Here is a 25,224-nt window from a genome sequence, read left to right as displayed (position 1 = left end):
CACAGCTGTAGTTCCTATTACTGTTAGCGTTCCCTTTTTTGAACATTTATTGTGAATAGTGTATCGCTGCAAAGAAGCACTTTGCGTTTATTTTGAACATAAACACATTTTCCTGTCGTGTCGATCAAACTCATGCCCTCACTTACATTTGTTTTATTTAAATGCCGTTCGTCATGAATGATTGAGGTTTAATATAATAAAATGAAAGCTATAGTGAATCTCATTCCTGTGTAGCAAAATGGTTCAACAATATTCTATGAGCAAATAAAAGAAGATTTCTTTTTAACATAAAGAAAACAACCAATAAATATCAGACATATAAGAATACTGTCTATAAAATTTATTTAAGACAATTATTACAATACAGGATTGCCTAAAAATTAAAACATGAAATTTAAATTGCCTTTTTTAGTACATATATCCATGAAACTTGATTTCATTTCAATTCATGTTTCTGAAGCGGCAGGTCAGTTTTCACTCTATTTTATAACATTTTCTCCAAGTAAGATATTGCTTTAAATACGTATTTCTAAAATATCCGCTTATTTAAATGAGAGTTATGTGTACCTAACTAAAATTAGTATGCTGGATTTTGAAATGAAGAAAATAAATGAAAATATTGTGATGAGAATTTATAAAGTATTAGCAATTTCCAGAGTTTACCACCAGATGGTGTCATGACCATTCAAAGTATTTGTAATAATGAAAACGTGAGAGATAGAATGTAGTCATGGCAACAGATAATATTAACTACTCTTGCATTTTAGAATAGGATAAATTATTTTCATGTTGTTGATTGTGAATTTCTGTCCTGATAAATAACACGCACAAAGAAAAAAAAAAAAAAAAAAAAATCTGAAATTTTTCAGATTTTAAATTACGTCCAAAGGGGCGTTTTTTAACATTTTGTGTGTTACCTTTCTTTATTAAATATCATGTTCCTCGCACTTAAACCATAAGATCCAGTGCAACAGCAATATCGCAAAATAGTTTTAAAACGAGCATATCTTTAGAATTTCCGATACAGAGACTCACGCGCTGGAGATAAAAATGTTTTTTCTGCACAACGTTGCCATTGCTCGCTTTGAAATCCTTGAGTTTGTTAATCAAAAATTCGTCAAAATTTTAAAAAATAGGAAATCGATCATAAAACAAATTTCAAATTTCAAATTTGGTCTTCCACATGCTCATATTCGTTGGAGGATTACGTTATTCAAAATTCGATGACTCTATGTACCGTTGTTTTATCACAATACGAGAAATATACATACATTTATGCAGATTTTTCATTATTTAATTTCTTCAAATATAATGCAGGACTCTAACATTTTGTGGCAACAGTTTGAAAAGTGAACCGACATTTATGAGTCCGACGCAAAATGCCAAAACGAAACTAATAGTCCTTCGGGATTCAAATCCCTTTGGTCTAACAAGTAATGGATATACATATAAGAGAAAATTTCTGAGGCCAATAAAAGTACATTAAAATACTATTAACTATATTCTGAAATTTTTTAACTGTAAATGAAATTTGAAACTCATTTAATAACTTTGCTTCATCTATGTACACGTAACCGTGGAAGATCGAAATCTGGTAAATGTCGACATTCTCTGGTGAATGTCAACATTCACTTGGTCGCTTGGTGTATGTCCGAAATATTTTCTAAATATCCTTATTTCTCACTCACACAGGCAAATGTCGATATTCACCATGCACAGATGGTGAATGTTGAATAAAAATACTTTTATTATGTTTCTAAAACATACTTTATTATTCAAACAAATTATGATATACGTTAAAATAAAAGAAAGCTTAAGTAACAGCAGATGTAACTAAACTGTTGAACTTAAAACAAACAGTACATTCTAAATAAGAAAAAAAAATAACCCCAATAATAAACTTACTTAATGTTGTGATTGATGTTTATACCATCTTATTTATTGCAACAACTTAAACTGTTATGACACTTTGAATTGCACTTTCTTTTAGAACGCAACGCTTCTCTACTTGTCTTCTCGTTTCGACCTCCATCACAGCATACCTTCTTGTCGACATATACGAGTAATGGTTCAAATGTATAAAAATGTAACCAACTATTCGGTCTTAAACACTTAAACTGACTATTTGGGTATGTGTAGACATTCATTGGAGAATATCGACATTCTCCAGTTTTGATCATTTACAGTAACATATACACATTTTACAATTTCTATTAAAGTACTTCAATAAGCTGTGCACGGTAAAACTGAGTTTCGAACTGAAAAAAACTCATTTTTGTTTTTAAATTTACAAAATTATTCATCTTGCGTGTATGTATACAGAACAAATTATTAAGTGATTCACTTTCACTAGTTATAGATGTAATAGTAAGAATTTAGACTTTTATTATTTATAGATATAGAAAACATTAAGAATTTTTTATAGATATAGAAAACATTAACAAAGAAAAAAAACTTTATATCGTAAAACATGCTTAAAACATTATTTGAATTTATATCGTATGCTTTTCATTTGTCCTATCATACGTTTTGTATGCTCACCGTGTAAGAACATTTAAGCAATATCACGGAAATACATCGTTAATTGCATTTGAAAGAATTCAAAATGGGATATTTTCGTTGAAATATGCTGCCTGGAACTTTTCGCGATTACAATACTTCCTTTTTACTTCGTACAAGGAAGTAAAAAGAAAAGAGACGAATCTGCGCCGGAACTTCTAGATCGTAATAAATTAATAATGAAGTTAAAAGTTGGATTGCAAATCAAATATAAATTTAGTTCCATAAAATATAAAAGTCTACCTGTTTCTGTCTCCAAAAAATGATAAAAAATCTAGTAAACGTGAATGAAGGGTACTATTAAAATGTATTGTAATGTAATCAAGCAATGTAATGTTATCAATGTAACAATCGAAATTAATGAGTTCGAAATGCATTCCCTTGAACCATTTGAGACTTTAAACCGCTTTTTTAATATTTAAAGAATAAAATTTAAAAAGAAATTTCGAATATATATATGTGATGTATCAGCTTTAGTCGTAGCTTAAATAATCAGCCGATAAGTTTTAAAATACAGGATCCATTTATTATATTTCAGGAGAAATAGCAGTTACAAAATCAGATATCCGGACTAAATAAAAAAGAATTACTAATAACTTTTTGTATGAAGTTTACTGCATCGTGACATTAAAGAAAAAGCCTCGATATTCCTTTTGCGAGTCATTTTATAGACTCTGGAAAGGCGGAGCTTCCAAGAAATGACGTCAGCTTCGTCAGCCAATCCAGTTCGCTTTAAATACTTCCAGAACATTCTATAACTGTACGTGTAGAAAAAGGCGGGAAAAACAACTTGACTACGGGGCTGTGGATTTAATTCCACGTACTTTCAAATAAGAGAAGGCCGCCATTAAAAATGAAAAGAACATACAGTTAGAATTTTAAGTGTATTCTTGACTATGGAATTTTATTATTACATATATATTTATAATTTTAGTGAAAAAGATGAAACAATAAACGGGCAATAACTGGCATTTAAACATGGCCATCTTAGAAAAATCCGATTAGCAAATTAATACAGTAAGCTGAATTCTCACTTATACATTAAAACACATAGATCAGCAAATGCATAATAACTAGGAAGGGGTGAGCATAATCGCAGCAGCTCAAACTGTGGTGATTGATGACTGTGTTCCATTTAAAGGAACTGGTTGCGGCTGTTGATGCATAGCAAAAGGTCGATAAACAGTTTGGTGAGAAGGAACAGCTTGACTTCGCCTGGAAATTTTCAAAACAATATCTGGTCTGTAACCATGCCATACGTTATAAATCTTCTTACAGCAAAAGCAACAGTAATAAAAGACGATGGGAATTAAAACTGAACTGGTTATAATAACTCCAAAGGCTAACCCCATAGCAATTTGTCGAAAAACAGAACCTACAAAAAAAAAAAAAAATTAGTTCGGTTACGAAAAGATTTAAAAAGCATAAAATCATTAAAATAATCTGAAAGCTTTCAGATTTTAAATTACGTCCAAAGGGCTGTTTTTTTAACGTTTTGTGTGTTACCTTTATTTATTAAACTTCATGTTCTTTGCACTTGAACCATAAAATTCAGTTCAATAGCAATGTCGCAAAATAATTTTAAAATGAGCATATCTTTTAGAATTTCCGATACAGAGACTCGCGCGCTGGAGATAAAACTGTTTTTTCTGTACAACGTTGCCATGGCTCGCTTTGAAATCCTTGAGTTTCTTAATTAAAAATTCGTTAAAGTTTTACAAAATATGAAATCGATAATAAAACAAATTCCAAATTTCAAATTTGGACTTCCACATGCCCGTATTCGTAGGAAGATTACGTCATTCAAAATTCGATCGCTCTATGTACCGTTGTTTTACAACAATGCGAGAAAGATACATACATTTATGCAGATTTTTCATTATTTAATTTCTTCAAATATAATGCAGAACTCTAACATTTGGTGGCAACAGTCTGAAAAGTGATTCGTCGTTTATAGTGATTCAACGCAAAATCGCAATACGAAAACAATAGTCTTTCAGGGACAAAATCCCTTTGGACTAATAACGCATAAATGTTTTATAATAATAAAACAGAAATATATCATTTTTTCAATTCACACCTTATTAATAAAACAGCGTAGATTATTGAATAAAACTTAATCGATTTCCACGCCGTTTTTACTCCTGGAAAAGAAATACATCGAAATCTGTAGAATTATATTCAAAATCTAGACAAATCTGAAGCAGTTTTTTGCCAAATTTAAATGTTAAATATGAGTGTCTTACTTCCGTTTTAACTTCTTTGTGCTTAGAATTATAACAGTAGCCAATCTGATCATCATAATTTTTATTTTATAGTTTGATTTTTTTTTAAAAAAATGTTCAGTGGTGTCGGTGGTTTTTAATGGTCAATCGAAATATTCTGAATGGTCATCAAAAGTGAGCAGAAACAATACCTATTTCAAGTGTAATTTTATGTGGGAAAAAAATAGTTGTAAAGAGTTAAAAGAAAGTTCAGCAGACGACACTGAATGTTATCGCCTTTAAAGTTGTCATTCGGATTGATTTGCCTTGGTCGCGCTTATTTGTACATGAAAACAGAAAATAAATCGCTTGTTATGATCAATATTTCGGTAATATGATCAAATTATTATAAAATAATTTTTATAACATAAAATAAAATCTCCAAATAAAACATAAATTCGTCGAAAACAGCTCAAACTGGATAACAAAAATTACAAAGTACCAGAAAAGTTTTGCCAAGTGAGGTGTCAAACTGTCAAATATTGCTCTTTCCCTTTCAGTAAACCCTTTAAAATTAGGCAAAAATGCAATCTTAGTATGCCGTAGATTTTGAATAATCTATCGGAGGCGATCAGACAAAAAAATTGTTTTCTTTTGTCTTGAAAACAAATTCTCTGAAAACTCTTGCAGTAAACTGTTCTTTTGCTTAAACTAAGATTTTATATTGCTATGTTCTCTTCCAATGAAAGATGTATTCCGAATACTGTGGTAGAAGTACATAGAATCGGTTAAATAATTCCCGGAAACACTATGAACAGTTCATAAACGTTTTAATCATTTTAATTACAAAATGTTGTGAAACTACCTACTTATACGTTTCTTTAAACTATTGTATTTAATTAGTTAAACTGCTTTGCGTTTTCTCGTCGTTTAATGCCATCAAAAGAGCTCTGGGCAAACATGATCACATTTAGCGGCGTTTACTGTTCATTCTGAAGATGAAACAGAACTTTTCCAACAGCTTAAGTCAATATTTCTCTAGCAGATCTTCTTGACTCATTGCCATCTTCTTGAGTTATTCTTGAGTATGTTTATATTCATGTATATATTGTGCGTTATGTGTATGTATATATACTGTAACTTCATGTTGTATACATATATATATTGTTAGGTTATTTTCTGATACCAGTTCGTACGGGTTTCGTATGGATTTGGAGTGAATAACGACGACAGCACTTGATGGAATATCGAAACATACTTTATTTAGCAATATTAATCAGGACAGCTCCAAAATCACGTTTTACAGTTATAGAAGAACTACCATAAACACGCTGACACAATCAGCGACACAGCCTTCACACTATCAGGCTATAACGGTCAGGAGACAGCTTCGCTGCAAAGCACCAGAGTACAGCTCCTGACTCTGCTTGGTCGTTCTCGGAACTCCACGTACTCTCGAGACTCTCCACGCTACAACTCGCGATGCACTCGACGATTCACAAGAGTATAACTCTCGACTCACTACGGTCTAAGACTAAACTCGACGATGCACTAACTCGCGATACACTAAAAGAATCTCTCGATTCGATGCACTCGACGAGACACTCGACACTCGCTGGCCGGCTGTCATCTCGATCGTCTCCGGGCAGATTAACCAGTTGAGACACACTGACTCGCACTCTAGACGAGGCACTAACTAACTGCGGACCAGCAGGGTTTATTTAGCTTTCGGCTTGTGTTCGAGAACGTTCTGTGATAAACCGATAAGAATTCGTTCCAAAAGGTTCTCCATCCGTCCATGTCATATTGTCACTTCTGTCGCCAAATGGGCGATTTTCACCAAATGTGGCAACCCCGCCTTCCCTTGCCATAAAATGGCAACCCTAAACCTGCTTTGGGAGGAAGTTATTATACCGCGCCTGGACATGTCGTAACAATATATATATTGTATGCTGTGTTTAGTTTCATAGTATATGTATGTGATAGACAGAAAACAGCGTAGAAATTCTGATGGCATAGCACGTAGATAGCATATTGAAGATGAAGATTTCTGATTGCGTAGAATGCTAAAATGTTGAATCTGCAACGAGGCAACAACAGAGGTATAAATGAAGTGCGCATTTAGCCAGTATGGAAGTTTACCAAGAGATGATTTTGGTTTATGTTAGAAAGGTTTCTATTCTCAAAATTCTGAGTTTAGATTCCGCATTAGCTACGTTATCAACGTTACGGAAGCCATGCGAGATGGATCAACGTAGAAATGACGCAGTCCAGAAAAGCTATTATGATTTTTAGAATAGACAGAAGAAATAAAAGGCTATTACTAAATTAAATTATAAAGCTGATTTACATTTTTTCTTATCTTACAAATTCCCCACCTTCAAAGAGAAAAAGGATTCGAAACAGAAACCCTTTTAGAAGAAAGCATTAAAGCATTAGCGAAGCAAAGGAAAAACAATTGTGGAAAAGAAAATCATAGAATGTTGATCTAAATAATTTTTTAAATTAACAAAATTTTATTGATATCATTTTTATCAATAAATGCAAATTGAAATTTTGAAAGTCTATAATTTCATTTTTCGGTAAAAATGCTGTAAAAAGTGTCTAAATGTTTTCAAGGAATAACTATAAAGTTCACAGTTCTATAAATCTTTAGTTGCTTATCATGATACTAACCATAATCTTATTCTGCAGTTCTTAGCCTGAAAGTCTTTCGTAATAATTTTTGTTGTCAATATAAAACCAAAATTATCTTTTACATATTCAAGAAATTGGTATTAAAATTACTTATTTAATACTTTTAAAATAACGCACATTTCTTAACTGTAAAGTAATGTAAAATAGAATTTAGAACTTAATGAACAAAGAAAAGTAACAAAAGTCAGTACAATAATAAATAAACTTTGATAAAAATATGCAGGTCCTCTACAATGCAAATCAGCGTTACAACTTGCTGATGGCTGTGGGATGCTTACATACAATCTCACGTAAAAGCCTCCATTGTCTATACGAGGTAAAAGGGCCTTTAGTATTGTACAATTATCAAAGTTTGCATTTATAACTTATAGTCATTAAAATTTTCCAATTAGTTAATATAAAATTAAAAATTATTCAAAAATTAAAATTTAAAACGTATAACTTGTATATTGAAGTTAGGTCTTTTAAATTTTGTTAATAAAATTCTACACTGCCTTACAATAATACTAGTATGCACCATATTATTTTGTGAATATAAAATAAGAAAATGCAAAAATTTCTTAATTATACCTTTTAAAACTTTCCAAATATAAAAATTTTAAATCTAGATCTATTAATTACGTTACAAAACCATAAGAAATTTCAAAATATTATAATGGAATTAATTTTTCATTTGAAACATCATTTGAATAGTATTACTAAAATTATGTTTTCTATTATTAAGAAAATACCTACTTATACGTTTTATAATACTTTTGTACTTAATTAGTTAAACTCCTTGTTATTTTGAAGGATATTTTTTCTCATCGTTTAATGTCATCAAAAGAACACTGGACAAACATAATTATATTGTTACGTTATTTTTTTTATTTTTCTTCTGACACCAGTTGTTACGTTATTTTCTTTTCCTTCACGTTCGTACGGGGTTCGTGTGGATTTGGAGTGAATAACGACGACACTTGATGAAATATCGAAACACACTTTATTTACCAGTATTGTCAGGACAGCTCCAAAGTCACTTACAGTTACAGTCGTCGATGATAGGTACAGTCGTCGAAGATCTACTATAAACACTCGCTGGAACAATCAGCGACACAGCCTTCAGGTTATCAGGCTATCACGGTGGAGACAACTTCACTGCAGAGCACCAGACTACAGCTCCCGACTCTGCTTGGTCCTTCTCGGAACTCCACGTACTCTCGAGACACTCCACGCTACAACTGATGATGCACTCGATACAATGAGCACAGCTCCCGACTATTCGGTTCAGTCGTTCCCAGAGCTCAGCACGCTCTCTCGACGATGCACTAAGAGACTCCTTCGGTGCACTCGACGACCCACTTGGCACTCGTTGGCCGGCTGTCAACTCGATCGTCTCCGCACGGACTAACTATGACACTCGCACTCTAGACGAGACAGACTCACTCGCCCTCTCGACGAGGCACTCACTCTCGATACTAACTGACTACGGGCCAACAAGGTTTATGTAGCTTTCGGCTTGTGTTCGAAAACATTCTGTGCTAAACCGGTAAGAATTCGTTCCAGAAGGTTTTCCATCAGTTCATGGCATATCGCCAATTTTGTCACCAAATGGGCAATTTCTCGCCAAACGTGACAACCCTGCCTTCCCTTGCCATTTTATGGCAACCCTAAAACGGCTTTGCGGGGAAGCCATCTCACCGCGCCTTGACATTTCGTAACAATATTAAGCGGCACCTACTGTTAATATTGAAAATGAAATTAAATTTTTCCCAACAGCATAGGTTAATATTTCTGTAACAGATCTTGCCAGCTTCTTGAGTCCTTGCCATAAGTATGTTTATATTCATGTATATGTTGTATGTTATGTGTGTGTATATACTGTAAGTTCATGCTGTATATATATATGTATATATATTGCATGTTACATCTAGTTTCATGATAATTTTCATGTTATAATATATATATACAGAGTGTTTCATATTCAATGGGACATTTACTGTGAAACTATAGATATCCAAGTTCCTATAGATGTTCTATGTGTGCCCCTCCGGTGACACGACAAATATTTAACCGATGTTACAGTTCCTGCCAAACTCGTGACAGAATGTCCTTTGTTAATGACTGGAGCACTTCAGTTATCCGCTGCTACAGTTGCTGTAAGTCCTGGAGAAATAGAGACAGGAAAACTTTGTCTTTAACAAAACCCCATAGGAAAAAATCACAAGCAGTTAGATCTGGGATCTCGGTGGCTAATAATGCAATGACATTATCTTTTGACTCCACGGCCAGTACAGCGAATGAGTAGCCTATTGTTCGGGTACTAGAGTACGTTTTTATGCCAGTGTAATCAGTGGAGTTTTCAAATTTGACAACATTTACAGAGTGCGTTATGAAGAAAACTTTCACCCTTCGAATAGGTTTGGTTTGGTTGGCTTATTAGATTACGGCAAAGCACTCGAGGGCTATCTGCCTTAAAGGAAGGACTTTTTAAGGGAAACTGACTCGTATAAACGTTACACATGGGGAAAACCACGAAAACACCCATGCAGCTAGCCCGTTCGCGGGATTCGAACCTCGGACCGAACTACCAGTGTTCAGCGACATTACCGCTCGGCATTACCTTTCGAATAGGATATAGCGGAATATAATACTATTGCGTGCCTACGCGCTCGTAATGGATTGGATGCACACAGTTCTGATGATAGGTTAATAAGATTTGTTTTACCAAAAGAAACATTTCAGAGTTCTGGAATTTTCCACAGAAATACCCGTACACGCAACAACAACTGAGAGCAGATGCTCTTTCTGGCCTTGTATAGTTTTCAGCCGGCCACCGAGATATTTCTATTACCTTTGGGAAATTACTGGAAGACAATATGATAATCGAATTACCGTTACAGCTAAAGTAGTGATCAATTATATTTATTCAGTTACAATACCTGTTACAATAATACAGGGACCGGCGCCAAATGGTAGCCAAATTTGGCAGATTTTGGCGATTTATCACTAAATTTGGTGACAAATATTTTTTCAAAACCCTTGCTAGCTTGGCGAGATATCGCCAAATTACTGAGATAGCCATTTACTCAGTATTAAATGAACTTGCCCCAGTATTCTTACTTTTCCGCCATAGCTTTTCTCTGCAGATTTTTCATGTTATATTAAGCAGGAAAAAATGCAAGTTTCACATATAATTGTACCAAAATCATTTATCTTTGTACATAATTCGTAACACTTCGCTTTATCCTATTATATCAAGGGGGGGGGGAACAAGTTAAAATGTGAAATATTATTCCTAGCATAATTAATCATGTATCTAATATTAAGTTTTTTGATTTGAAAACAGAAATTGAAGTAAAACTATGTGATAAGGGAAGAGACGCTTTCATGCAGGATTTTCTAAGAAAAACTGGTTTACATGTATGTTCTTTTATAAGAAAAAAAGCATGGAAGAACATTTTTGCAGCCATTTTTGTTGATTTGAAACTATGTCAAGCTACCAGTTTACATAGTAGTATCCACTTCACACTGGTTATTATTTCGTAAATCAAATTGCGTAAAACGAAGACATTTTCCTCAAAGTTACGTCATGCTTGTTTGATTTGATTTGGTTGTTTTAGTTTATTATGGCAAAGAACTATAGGGTTATTTGTCTAAGGGGGATGCCTTCGGGGAGAACTTCTATACGAAACCGGCTGGTATACACGTTCCACAAGGGGAAAATCACAAAAACGCCCATGCAGCCAGCCCATTCGTCTGGATTCGAAACCAGGTCATAACTACCAGTGTTCAGCGATTCTTACCGCTCGGACGCTTGTTGGCCTTCGTAGTACTAGTAAGCTCTCAGATGACGCTTTCAGTATTAACTATAGACTTGATTATTAGCGGAAAGAAAAGTTAAAATAATACAATTAAATTAGTTTTGAATATTATCTGGAAATCAGTAGTTTACTTTAAAACCTAAATTACTCATTTTAGCAAAAAGAACTCCTTAAGCCAAGATTCTCAGACTATTTTGCTAAGACAATATTCTCATGCTAGCGTCAGTCAGTCTTCTTTTACTTAATTTTTCGCTAGCTGAATGAAGCTTTACTAGATTTAAAACGAAAGTGAGCAGGACTTCAACTAGATTTACGAAAATTCAGATTTTTCTTTCCTACATTAGCATAAACACTTAATAATAGGTCCATAGTTATCACAAACATCCACTACTTTTCTTAATCACGCATGTAAATAGCTAATTTTTTAAATGTATAATAAAAGTATACAAAAAGGGTTTGGGACATAATCTGAAATTATGAGACGAAGAGAAATAACTAAAGTTAAGAAGATAGAGAATTGCAAAAGACTTAGAAACTATTAATATTGTTGCGTGTGGTACAGGTTCGTAATAGACTGAATGCACACAGAATCGATTATAGCTTAATATCTCCCCAACCAGCGCCCGAGCGGTAAAGTCGTTCAATACTGGTAGTTCGACCCGAGGTTCGAATCCTGCAAACGGGCTGCCTACATGGGCGTTTTCGTAGTTTTCCCTATGTGTAACGTGTATACGAGTCAGTTCCACCTTGAAAGTCCTCCACGAAGGCAGCCCTTAACTTAGGCAGATAGCCCTCGAGTGTTTTGCCGTTAATGGAATAAACCAAACCATACCTTAATCCCTCACGGAGATCTCAATACACCAATGTCAGCTCTGAACTGAAAACCGAAATCGGATGCTCTCTTATATAGTTTTACATAAGAGAGCAGAAGAACGTGCCTCTCTTATGTAGCTGGGGGGACTATACAGGCTTATATAGTTTCCCCCCAGCCACCGGGAGATCTCTAGTGCCCTCTACTTCTCAAAATTACAGGAAAAAATACACTATTTAAGTTACATATGAGGGTGGAGACGGCTACAGTTACATATAGGAATCAATTACAGTTATTCAACTAGAGTACCAGTTACAGTTATACAGGGACCAGACCAAAATGTTGCCAGGTGTGGCGACTTTTAGTGATTTCTCGGCGAATTAGTGGACAAAAATCAGTCGCCAAAACCATCGCGAACTTGGCGATATCTCGTTAAATTGCCGAGAGAGCCATTTACTCCAATATTAAATAGACTTGCCCTTATTTTTCCAGCAGAACATCGTTTTTCAAGCACTTCATGTTATCTTATACGAAAGATACTACAATTTCAGATATAATTTCACTAAAATTATATATATGTGTACAAAATTCATTACAGTATTTTACCTTGCTTTTTCACCCGAGGAGTGAATAGACTAGGGCTGGGCTGCCTTGGTGTTTTCCCTGTAATTAAAGTTGCAAGAATATTACAGTAATAATTTTCTAATTTACTAAATACTTTATAAGTTCAAAAGAATATGTCAGAAAAACTTCTAAATAAAAGCGTAGTAATTTATCTTATACATTTCATTTTTAATATAAAAAAGCTCCGAATAACAAAATGAGACTTTTATTAGAATTTTTTAATCCCAGATATAAACAAACACATCTGTTCTCAATGAATATGCAAGGGTAGTTTATTACTGTTTCCAGTTTAGCTGTAATTAGAATTTTTTAATCCCAGATATAAACAAACACATCTGTTCTCAATGAATATGCAAGGGTAGTTTATTACTGTTTCCAGTTTAGCTGTAATTAGAATTTTTTAATCCCAGATATAAACAAACACATCTGTTCTCAATGAATATGCAAGGGTAGTTTATTACTGTTTCCAGTTTAGCTGTAATTAGAATGCTGCGACATACTGCTTATTATTTAAAATCCTTAATACTAAAAAATCTGAAGTGTACACTACATGACTTCTTTGTACCGAATATTAAATTATACGCATTTTTTTCCTTCATTTCCTCGAATTTCATTAGAGATATATTTCTCATTCAATTAATTCAGTTCTCGCTTCGCGGCAAGGCAAAAATAGTATATAAAAACTAAAACTACTTTAAGTCGAAATTGAAAGATATAGGAAAATATAAAACACCAAATACAATTAAAAAAATTTTAAAAAAAATTTTACAATTAAAATTACAGTTTCTATGCAAAAACAAGGAATTCGACCAGCAGGCAAGAAGGCAGATTTTTTGGTGCACAAAACTAAAAGTTTCCTTTCGGCCCACGCGGCAAAAAGGCACTGAAGGTGCAGAAAGAATTAATTCACTATTCTGCTAAGTTTCAAATGAAAACAAATATGGCTGCTACGCTAAAAAAATAATATGGCTGCCAGGCTAAAAAAATAGTCTTAGCCGCACTTAAACAACTTTTAAATTGTTGATAATTCCACAAATATTGCATGCAGATTAACTAAAAGCGTAAAAACGGTAACCAGAAGATAAGAACAATAAAATTCAATCATTTTTAAAGGAAAAAAATACACAATTTACCAATATATAAGCATAAAAATACTCAGCTTATGGAACGGAGTAACAGAGTGGGTATATACACTGCTGGCTACCCAAATTGCAACACTAAGAAAGACAAGAGATATCACAACAAAATTTATCTAGTAGATAACATGTTGACCAAGTATCAAATGATTAAATTTATAGACTTCTGTGAAGTGTGGTTCCTTGCAGAATCAGTAGCCAAAGTAGTCGCCATTGTTGGAGATCACCGCTGCCACACGCCTCGACATTGATTCAAAGAGACTCTGGATGTGTTATTGGGCTACAGCAGACCAAGCAGCTTCCACACGTTGCCAAAGTTGATCTGGTGTGGCAGCTTGGGATGTAATCTGGGTCAACCGTTAACAACCATGGACCACATGTTTTCTATCGGCAAAAGATCTGGAGAGCGAGCCGGCCAGAGAAGCAATTCAATCTGGCGATTGACGAAGAACCCTTGGACAATGCGTGCCACGTGTGGTCCGCATTATCCTGTTGAAATATGGCTGTGGGCAAGCCCTGAAGTTAAGGAAGGTCAACTGGCTCCAACACTTCGGAGACGTAGCTCTGGCTGTTTAAAGTACCGGCAATGCGTATTAGAGGAATGCGAGAGTGATATCCAATACCGCCCCATACCATAATACCCGGTGCAGGACCAGCGTGACGGTTTATAACGCAGCTGTTCAGCATCCTCTCTCACGACTACCGATTTCCCTGAAAGATAATTCACACTCTCGGTAGGCCACTATCCTTCCTCTGTCGAACTCGGACACTTGATCAAACGATGTCGCTGTTTATTACGAAGCATAATTGATCGTTTTTTTTGGGGAAAAAAAAAAAAAAAAAAAAAAAAAAGGAGAAACACAATTGCCGAACTTGAAATTGTCGAAAACTCCAAGTCTTAAATAGCGCTTTGAAGTGGCGCCACAGGCACTCGTGATGTGCGTCTGCGCTGAAATTCTAATCATTTGCATATATCACCTCCGCTAATGCATGTTATTTGCGCATGCCTCCTTCAGGGTGTTGTATTTACGGTGGCCAGCAGTGTATATATATATATACTATATACTTTTGGTGCAGCCGATTGCGACCAAAATGCGAGATGCATAACTATATGATATAGGAGTCCTATATGCGAAATTTCGACGTTCTAAAACTACTCGTTTTTGAGTTACGCGAGATACATACTTACGTACGGACAGACGCCACGAAAATAATCTCTTCTGAATCCATTTTAAATCAGTTTTATAATTCGTTTGGGAGAAAAAGCCGTTTATTCTGTCCTTACGAAGAAATGTCACCCAAAAACATCGCTAAATTGCATTCGACAGCAGTCAAAATGGATATTTTCGTTGAAATATGCTACCCGGAATTTTTCGTGATTGCAATACTTCGGTTATTTTGTAAAAGGAAGTTATTAGGCCTAGCCGCACTTGAACAACTTTTATATTGTCGATAATCCACAACTATTGCATGCAGATTAACTAAAAGTATAAAAGCCTAAACCGAAAGATAAGAAAAGCCTATCAGGTTCAATGTTTCTTCTTACCTTCTTCGGAAACATACAATGACCTGACTAGAACAGAGAGCTTACTAAAGCTATGTTCACTAATTGTAGTAAGTAGACAGGATACAGACGAAGGGTATACAAAACCCTTTATTTTTTTTCTTTATATACAATGACTTCCGTACTTCGGAATACAATGACCCTCCACTCGGGGTCTAACTTAAAAGATATCAAAATAAAACTAAACTCTAATTTAACTTTAGAATAAGATTGGCCTTATAATAACAGAAAGCGTATGTAGCACAGAGACTGTGAACACTACAATACGTTTAATTTATCAAGAGGATTAAAACCTCTGGCCTGGAAGGCAAAGTAGCAACTGCGTAACTTCTAAGGTAAGCGGCCTGCTTCGAACTCACGGCTTCCTCTCTCCTGCTTGGCAAAAAGGCCACACTTAAATACTTGGCGTTCGCCAGACAACTTTGCATAAACTCCTTCACGCTTATAATTCTGGCCGGAAGTAGAAAATAAGAAGTGATAGTAAAGATTTAAAATAAAATAAACGTTAGTAAAACTTAAGATCCTTACAAGCCTAATTCAATCATTTTTAAAGCAACAAATGAGCAATTTACCAACATATAAGAATAAGAAACCTAAACTCACATAGCTGAGTAACAGAGTGGGTATATGTGTATATATATTTATATGTCTTTGGTGCAACCGATTGCGATAAAAAAGGGAGGAGCACAATTACATATTATAGCAGTAGTATATATGAAATTTCAACGTTCTGTGACTACTCATATTTGAGTTATGCGAGATACATACATGCATACGTACGTACGGAAGAATGTCTTCTGAATCCAGTTGTCCTTTTTGCATCCCGTTTTGGGAAACAAAGCCTTTTATTCTGTCCGTAACTACAGATTCCAGCAAAAATATCGTTACGTTGCATTCGATAATGGTCTTAATGGATACTTTTGTTGAAATATGATGCTTAAAACGTTTTGCGATTGCAGTACTTCGTTTACTATGTACAAGGAAGTAAAAAAAGGGGGGGAGAGAGGAATAAAAATCTATTTTTTTGGTTGACAAACTAAAATTTGTTATCTGAACTAAAAAAAAGTTACCATATATTAGCCGCAATATACAGATAAAAATAACACAAAAAGAAATTCAAGTTTATGCTTATTTCCTGGCTGAAATTTCAAAGTTGGTATCTACAAGAAATTTTTGTTCGATTCAATTTGTATTTAAAAAGCATTGACGGCGAAATATTAAAATTTTCGCATTGACATATATTCAAATAATTGTATATATTGAAATAACCCCTAAGTAACTTACTTTTCACTTAAATTGAAAAGAAATACACGAAAACTTCCCAAGAGGTACGAAACTTGAGAAGTAATGAAACCTGTTCTTTTTCTTTTATTCATTAGATTTTTCTATGATGCATATATATATTAAAAAAAAAAACTATTTGTATATAAATAATTATAAACTTCTTTTTTGGTTGTTACACCTTTCAGCTGCAACACGGCGTTTCAATTTTCATTAAGTTTCTTAAACTTGGACAAAAATTACTAGAAAGCATCTTTATCGCAAATACTGATAGATTTTTTTGCGGACTTATTAATTTTCAGTTACGGGGGAAAAATAACATTGACACCTAAATGTACTTCGAAACAAAGCGATACTTTGATGAAAATAAAATTAATAATTAATGTCAAATAATAATAAAATTAATTAGTTTACAGCTAAAATAAAGAAAAATAAAAATTAATCAGCTGCAAATTTAAAGCAGTAAGATACTTGCGGAAGAATTCGCTTCATAACGGTTAATTTACTACCCCTTCACTTCATTTCGACTTAAGGATGTACACAGATTTTTAAAGCTTTTGCTCTCTTCTTCTTTTAACAGTAACAGCAGAACAAACTCACGAAATTCATCCTAGCAAGGAGCGCAAGAATGTGGATGTCGTTGGCAACAGCCTTGAGAATCGTATAGGTAGCAATACGACTTCATCTCCGCCCCCAGTTTTGATGCAGAGCACCCCGGGGGGGGGAATTTTCCACTCTTATTTCCCTCTCTCGAAACGACTGTCGGCTTGCCGCATATTTAGAGTGCCCCTATGCCGCACAGATATTATTCATTTATAAACAGCCATGCCTTCTCCGGTATTCGACCCCAGCCCCTTCGGTACGACAGTCAGCGTTACCAACTAATATCCTGGTTCAGCCGCATATTGAGATTTATTATGCATTTAATGATTAACCCTCTTCTTCCACCTGTTATGTCATCTTTCTAAATTTCGTATGAAAAGAGTTCCCTCCCCCCTCCCAACTTCCTCCAACATTTCACTTGGCTCTAATTCGCACTAACTACTTGACCTAACTCTGTCCTTGTCGATGGACTTGTTTCATACTTCTTCGCCAAACAGAATGCACCGGCAATTGCAGCTAACCCTTTCATTAATTTACGTCATAAGTACCTCTTCTAAAGCAACAGTACTGCAGACTTAGCGCAGGTCTAAGATCCTCTTAGCATATTTTCTAGAGTCCATGGACTCAGGACCATAATTCGTAATACGTCTCCCTCATGCTAAGTTCACATTCCTGCCATAAGGTCGACAGCGCTGCCTTACGTAGGGATACCGCTGCGCGCCAAGATGCATATTTCATAAATGCACATCTGTATCGCCACCGAGGGAGTGGCTTCTAGAATGGACCAATCTGCTTCCAGTAATATTTCCGTCATTTCACATGATCGAGTTTTAAGCCATATGGTTGAAGATGTTTTGCCACGTAATTTTCTCTACCACTAATTAAAGTATCGTGGATTTCTTCTGAAAATTTTCTGTGTAAAGTTAGATCAAATGTAAGCATAATTATATATACAAACAGCAGAAGTCTTAGCATTTTTTTCTGCAGTCTACAAGAAAAAGATGTTCTATAATAATTGACAACGCGCAGTTTTAATCAAAGTAAACTTTCCTAAATTACATTCTTACGCATTTAGTGTGTTAAATTTCGCATTAATAAATATTCACTCTTAAATGTATTGCCTGCACAAGAAATACTCTTCAAACAGAATGAATTTATCTTATTCACAGCGAATATATTTAATTTATTCATATATAAAGTTAAATTACAACAATAAGCATAGTTAAGATCATTAACAACATATATTTTAAATCTTACACTTTCAAAATCAAAGGAATGTAAGCAATGGGATAAGAAAATACTGGATTTATTGTAATACATAATTCAATGTAATATGTATTTTACAGTCATTCTCGGCTTAATAAAAAACACACACTTGAATTCTTTTAATTCGCAGGTGTTAGTAAATGCATAAAATTCGAGGCTAAATGTAGCTTGTGACATGTTCTCGATACAAGGAATGATAATATGCCACGAATATTAATCCGAATATGAGTGCATGATAAGATTGGTGAAAGAGAAATGTTGACGATTAAGTAAGCTTATGAGATGAAAGCCCTATGGGATTTTCTCCTGAAATGATAGCAGCATTTATTCGCCATAGATTTATAACTGCGAAACAAATATAAAATAAATAAAAAAAATAATAACGTAATAATAAAATTAAACGTAAACAACAACATGTGCTCATATGTACAGTTTCAAAGACTCATCTTTATAAGAGCAGTAGAAGCTTATTTGTCGATTTTAGAAACCCCTCCCTCAGTGGCGATACTGATGTGCACTTGTGAATTTCGCTGTACAGATGCTGTAAACTTGTTCGGCTGAGATGGAAATAAGTAGCTAAAAATTAAAAACCAGATTTCAGTCATCTACCTGGAAACCGGATGAAAAACAGCAGTCTTCTGGTAAATCCGGGAGAGTTAGCAGTTATCAATATGCAGCTAAACATTAATAATAAAATTAAACTGACTTAGGCAATGGAATGTTGTTTTGAACTATTTCTGTTTTTTGATTTTATTACAGTTCGAAATTCTTTTTGGGTAATAAAGGTTATTAGAATGTTATGAATCTTACCTGTGCAAAGGCCTGCTGAAAAGACTAATACCAGTAGTAAAGCTGAAACAGATCTTGAGTAATTCATCTGGAAGACAGAGGAGCAAAATTAATGAAACTTTAAAAAGACTTATTTTACAATATTCATTTTATATTCCCTCTTCTACTGACGATAATTAAAAGAAAATCTGATGTAGACGCCGAATAACTTCCTGATACGACCTATTAAATTATACACATTTTTTGCTGCTCTTCATTTAAACTTATTTCATCGAATTATTGTAACTTAATTACCCGATCTCTCAAGAAAAGTTGAAAATGACATCAAAAATTGCAAATTTTGAAATTAAGTACTAATTTAGTAAATTTAATTTTTGTCGTATGGGAGTCAAACTTCTTATAATTTTATTTTTTCATAATGAGTATAAAAGTTTCAAAAGTATAAGAATAAGAACCGGAAGAATGCATTAAAAGTTAGATATCGTTATTCCTCAAAAAATGATTTATTTTTACATTTTCGCCATTTAAAATTTTACTGTAATGGGAAGTCGATGACTATGACCAAGGATTGAGAAAATAAAAATAAAAGCCGGGTAAGAGGAAGGGTGTATATATATATATATTAATGCTTTTTTCATTTACTTTTTCAAGCGGACGCGTCGGGAAATGAAACAGAGAAATTGAAACTAAAGTTTTTGTCTAAGTTATTTTTTCAGTTAAATACTCAAAACGTTTCGTGTACATTTTCAATTTTCTGTTTTGACATAACGCGATATGGAATTTTAGCTGGATTCGAAAATCATTATGTATTTCCCTTGAAGAGTGTGTAATGAGATTTGTATTGGGCTAATTTACCATTTACCGCTTTTTTGTTATTTTGCTTATGTCTTATATCACAATTGTATTTTTATTCAAATGTTTAAAGCTTGTCTTAACTTTATTCAACATTTTACTTCCAATTTGATTTGAGTTTTAAATACGCTTTTTATTTGTAAGTATTCTAGTGATAATTTCGTTTATTTTGTATTTACACTTTTTATTTTAACTTTTGTTAACAAAATTTTTCACCGGAACCACAGTAACACAACAACTTTGAAGCGGAAGGAAGCATTAAGAATTTTCTTTTTACCTTATATATATATATATATATATATATTGCAATTTGTGTTGTTGATTGCATGTTTGGTATTAATTGATTTTATTTCATTGTAAGAAATATCCGATTTAAATCCATTTTATTATTTCTAAGAAAAAACGGAAGTGTGTTTGAGAGGGAGAGAAGGAAGCATTTGAGCGTTTTGCAAAGCACTTTATTGGGCACTGTTTATAACTCAGGTACGGCATTTTTTAAATGGTACATCTGTAAGGCATTTTCTCTTTTTTTTTTTTTTTGTGTGTGTGTGTGTGTGTGTGAAAATGTTTTGCAAGGTGGTAATAATAGCTCCGTAGCTGGACAATTTCCAATTCTTCATTAATACCACTGTTCCTAATATACCACGGTGCATTAGGATTTTGTAATCTTGGAACGATATTACGTGCACCTTGCAAAATTTTTCTGATAGATCTACAAGAGTTAGCCCAAAATGGACAGGACTGCATCCCATGCGTAATAAAGCATGGGACGCAGAACGGATTTACGTTGTTTTTGTTGTTGTGACTTATCTCACTTGTCCGACAAAACCATCAGAACAAGCCCACGGAATTCATCGTGGCAAGGGGTGCAAGATTACACCTGTCGTTGGCAAGAACCATACAGGTGACTGTACGACTTCGCTAAATTTCACCCGAAATTTTGAAGGAGGGCCCTTGGGGGAAACGGATCTGAGGGTTTCCCCTCCTCTTCTTCTACCAGCAATTCTCCAGAGGATTTCGGCTCCCCACATATATAGAGTAACCCCATGCCGCTCAGAATTATAAATTTATAAGCATCTATTCCTTCTCCAGGACTCAGACTCGGAACCTTTAGTACAGCACTTAACGTCGCTAACCACTATCCCGGTTGGGCTGCATGGATTTACAAATGAGCAATTTTTTATCAATAGATAGAACGCTATTTCTGGCCATAACTAGGTACAGTTATGCTTTACGTGCACGAAATTTCTGGATAACAGATGTAATGTGCAGGGTCTCTCTAAGGCTGCTATCACACGGCGGTTTGTTTCGGAAGAACAGCTGTTTGGAACAATTTTTCTGCTTTGTCACAACAGCCAAATCACCATAGATCGCTTTGGGGTTAACACAAAGGAAACTGGTTCCTCATTACAAACAAGCTGATAGCTGATTGGCTGAAAACGAACAACTTGCAATCTTTTGGTGGTGTATTTAATTATGGCAAAGCACACGAGGGCTATCTGCCTAAAGGGAGGGATGCCTTTTGTGGAGGACTTTCTAAGGGAAACTGGCTCGTATACACGTTACACATGGGGAAAACCACGAAAACGCCCATGCAGCCAGCCCGTTTGCGGGATTCGAACCTCAGACCGAACTACCAGTGTTCAGCGTCTTTACCGCTCGGCCGCTGGTGGGCTGCAATCTTTTTGGAAAGGAAGGTAAAAGTCGCACGTCTGTTTTTTTCAATAGTAAACTAGTGAAAAAAATTGCCCGAAACAATTGTTCGAGTGAAACACACGTCGTGTGATATGAGCCTAAGAGAATTTGTGAGGATTACCCTAAGGCAGGGTTTCTTAAACTGTGGGTCGCGACTCCCAAGGAGGTCGCCAAAAATTTTACCACTTTTGATATTTCGTCACCTTATTATAATAATTTTACAATTACAAAATATTTTTACACAATGTATCTGAAAACAGATAAAGATAAGACAATACAGACAAAGAAAAAAGGAAAACGTTTCGACGCATTCTTTCTATAATAGAAACGTTCATTTTCCTTGCTTTGCACGTGATGCTGTCATTTCGTCTGCTACTTAATTAAAATTTTCACATTGTTCTGTTCTTAAAATTAGAAATTAATGACCTAAAAGAGCAATAGTATGTTACAGCACAAGTGAAAAAATTGACAGTTTCGCACACGCTTGTGTCGGATTTGCGCACTGCTTATGGGGTCCCACAAAATTTTCGTAAATATTATGGGGTCCTGGGGGTCGCGAAAAAATCTCAGTGATAAAAAGAGGTCGCGACTGAAAAAAAGTTTAAGAAGCCCTGCCCAACGGTAAGGAAGGGACTTGCTTAACCCAGGGCAGAGTAGCTAAAATAAGCTTTAATATTTTCAAGAAATTCGAAGGTGCTACTTTGGTAGACGGTTGCACGGATTTTTGGCGATTTACGTTGGCGCAATTGTTGGCGCCATTTTTACAATCATCAGCCATCTTGAAAAACGCTGTTTCTACGCATAGTAAAGTATTCGATACTTTAAAAAAAAAAAAAAAAAAAAAAAAAAAAGTAAATAAATAAATATCGTTAAAAGTAATGGATTAATTTTTTGTTGAAAATGTTGCTTTTTAAGATGGCTGGCAAGTGTAAATAAATACATTTACTATGAGTATAAAATACTAAAGTAAGGCTATTATTACTTTCATATAGCGAAAAAAAGAATAAAAACATTGTGCCAACGTTTAATTACATTAAAATATTACTGAAATTGAATATCGAATTAAAAACCATCCTACCAACATTTAAAAGAATTAGAATATTATTAAATTCAAATACTTTAAAACACGTTATATAAAATATAATTAACATTAAAACATATGTGACAATAATTATCTCAGCAATTTTTGAAAATAGTGTATTAATTTTTTTAACAAAAATTGAAGTATACAATTATAAAAGAAAAGAAAAATATGTACTTACATTTTTTGAGTAATTTAACCTCTTGTTTATTGATAAGTACCACAAAAAAATCGAAATCATAATTGAATTGGCTCTTTTAACCATCTTCATCTGTTATCCACATATCTCGCACTTCATTGAAGAAACAATTAGCGCGGTTTCCTCAAAAAATTTAAAATAAATTTCCTCTGACGCTATTAACAATTTCTAAATAAATCTTTGATTAGGAAAGACAGGTTGGCCAAAATAAGGTCTCAAAGGGCAATTTTTTTATTCCAATACCAATAATTCTTGGTAATTACCAGTAACAACATTCATCTTCGAAACGAAGATATTCATTCCATTTGAAATCTGACGAATTCGAAGAGATGAATAATAAAATTTTAAAATGGCGCGGTAATGCACAAATATTCAGTAACCAATCAGGGAGCTGATTACATCACGCATAGAATTAAAATTATTTAAATAATCATTCATAATAAAATCATTTTTAAAACAAATGCAAAATTAAATTGTATTTTAAGATTTAACAGCCATAAATAATGTTTAAAACATTAGATTAAATTTATAGATATTAATAAAACCAATTACTTTTTAAGTAAGGTGACGTCATTGATTACATCATCAACATAAAATTATATAAAATATTATAAACAACAAAATTTTTATTTAAAATAAAAATGTAAAATTAAATTGATTTTTAATATTTAGAAGCCATAAATAATATTTAAAACACGGAAGTTATGCATAATAAAACGCATTATTTTTTTTTAATAAAATGACAACAAAGTATCGGTTACCGTAAATAACTTATCCAGCAATGGGTTTACCATAAGTTGTATTACTCGCCAAAAGAAAACTCGCCAAACAATCGCCAAAATCCGTGCAACTGTCTACCAAAGTAGCACCAATTCGAATGTTTAAAGTCTCGCTGCGTCATTATTGGTTTAAATTTACGGTATTGAACAGATATGGTATTGTTAACCTGATCAGTCTTTGAGTGTCCATATTTTCAACGTCAGATACATTATCAACATCATTTGCGCACTATCAATAGTGACTAAATTTATTTTGAGTAGGAATCTCAATATTACTTTTAATGAGCTTAGCTGGTTTCGCCGAATTTCTCGACGTAATGTAACCATCACCATTTCATGAATCATTTATATACCCTCTTTTTAATCTTCCTAGAATTTTGACGAATTTTACCAGTTTCACTGATATAAGTTTCGTTTATTATTTCAACATGATTAGAAAAATGGCTAATCATACTATTTAATGCACTATCAGAAACAAAACTTTACTATTCACATTTTTACGTAACTTAGCATTTTCAAAAGCTAACTTTGCTACTACCAACAAAAACTAAATCCCACTTACCTTGTATATATTGCAGTAGATTCCTCTTCCTTTGAAGCTCTGTTTCCACAAAATACCGTTGCAGATTTTTAAGAGTTGGGTTAATGTGTTGATGCAGTTGCTTGCCCAGTGAATTCATCATATTCGTAGATGATTCAGTATCCTGTTTTATATCACTTTTTAGTGATAATAGAAGCACTAATTCTTGAAATTCGTCGTAATCTGATCATTAATCCAAAGTTCGTTGTATTTTTCACAATAAAACTGATTAATTTTGTAATCATAATCCATATCCGGTTGGTTATTACCTGGCGAGGGTTGAAACACGTTTTACGTGGCGTATACACTGCTCGGAAGCGGTAGGAAATCGTTTTCTGTAACGGTGGGTGAAACTTCCCCATTCATTCTAATTACAAATTCACCAAAGCTGTATCACAAAAATAAAATTACAATTCGATATGCACACACAATAAGCACAACGAAAGTGTTATTGAGAATTGTTACGATCTCGGAATTATGCCTGATTTCAATTTAAACATGATACGTACAATAAAATGCTGAAACATTTGTTGGTATTGAACAGTAAGGCAGCTCTTATATAACAACATAAATTTTAAACCAACAAACAGAAACATATCTGAAAGCTTTCAGATTTTTTATTACTCCTAAAGGGACGTTTTTTTTTTTTTTTTCACAGGGATTCAAAACGGGATTTGAAAAGTGATACAGACATTCAAAAT

The 25,224-nt window shown here is 33.9% G+C and overlaps 1 protein-coding gene across 1 annotated transcript; it reads right to left on the bottom strand.

Annotated features, from left to right (window-relative positions):
• Nucleotides 1–379: 379 nt before the first annotated feature.
• On the bottom strand, nucleotides 380–24,658 carry LOC118199396 (uncharacterized). Its single transcript, XM_035371245.2, has 4 exons — nucleotides 24,506–24,658; nucleotides 19,359–19,425; nucleotides 12,681–12,737; nucleotides 380–3,934 (listed from the first exon to the last, which is right to left on the bottom strand). Exons 2-4 carry the CDS (start codon nucleotides 19,423–19,425, stop codon nucleotides 3,663–3,665), a joined length of 396 nt encoding a protein of 131 aa, XP_035227136.2. The 5' UTR covers nucleotides 24,506–24,658; the 3' UTR covers nucleotides 380–3,662.
• Nucleotides 24,659–25,224: the final 566 nt, after the last annotated feature.

Source organism: Stegodyphus dumicola, chromosome 2 (genome assembly GCF_044657685.1).
Source record: "Stegodyphus dumicola isolate Sdum_Otavi_A_Nest chromosome 2, ASM4465768v1".
Classification (NCBI taxonomy): domain Eukaryota; kingdom Metazoa; phylum Arthropoda; class Arachnida; order Araneae; family Eresidae; genus Stegodyphus; species Stegodyphus dumicola.
Note: the sequence above shows the minus strand (reverse complement) of the source record. Positions and strands in the feature narration are given on the sequence as shown.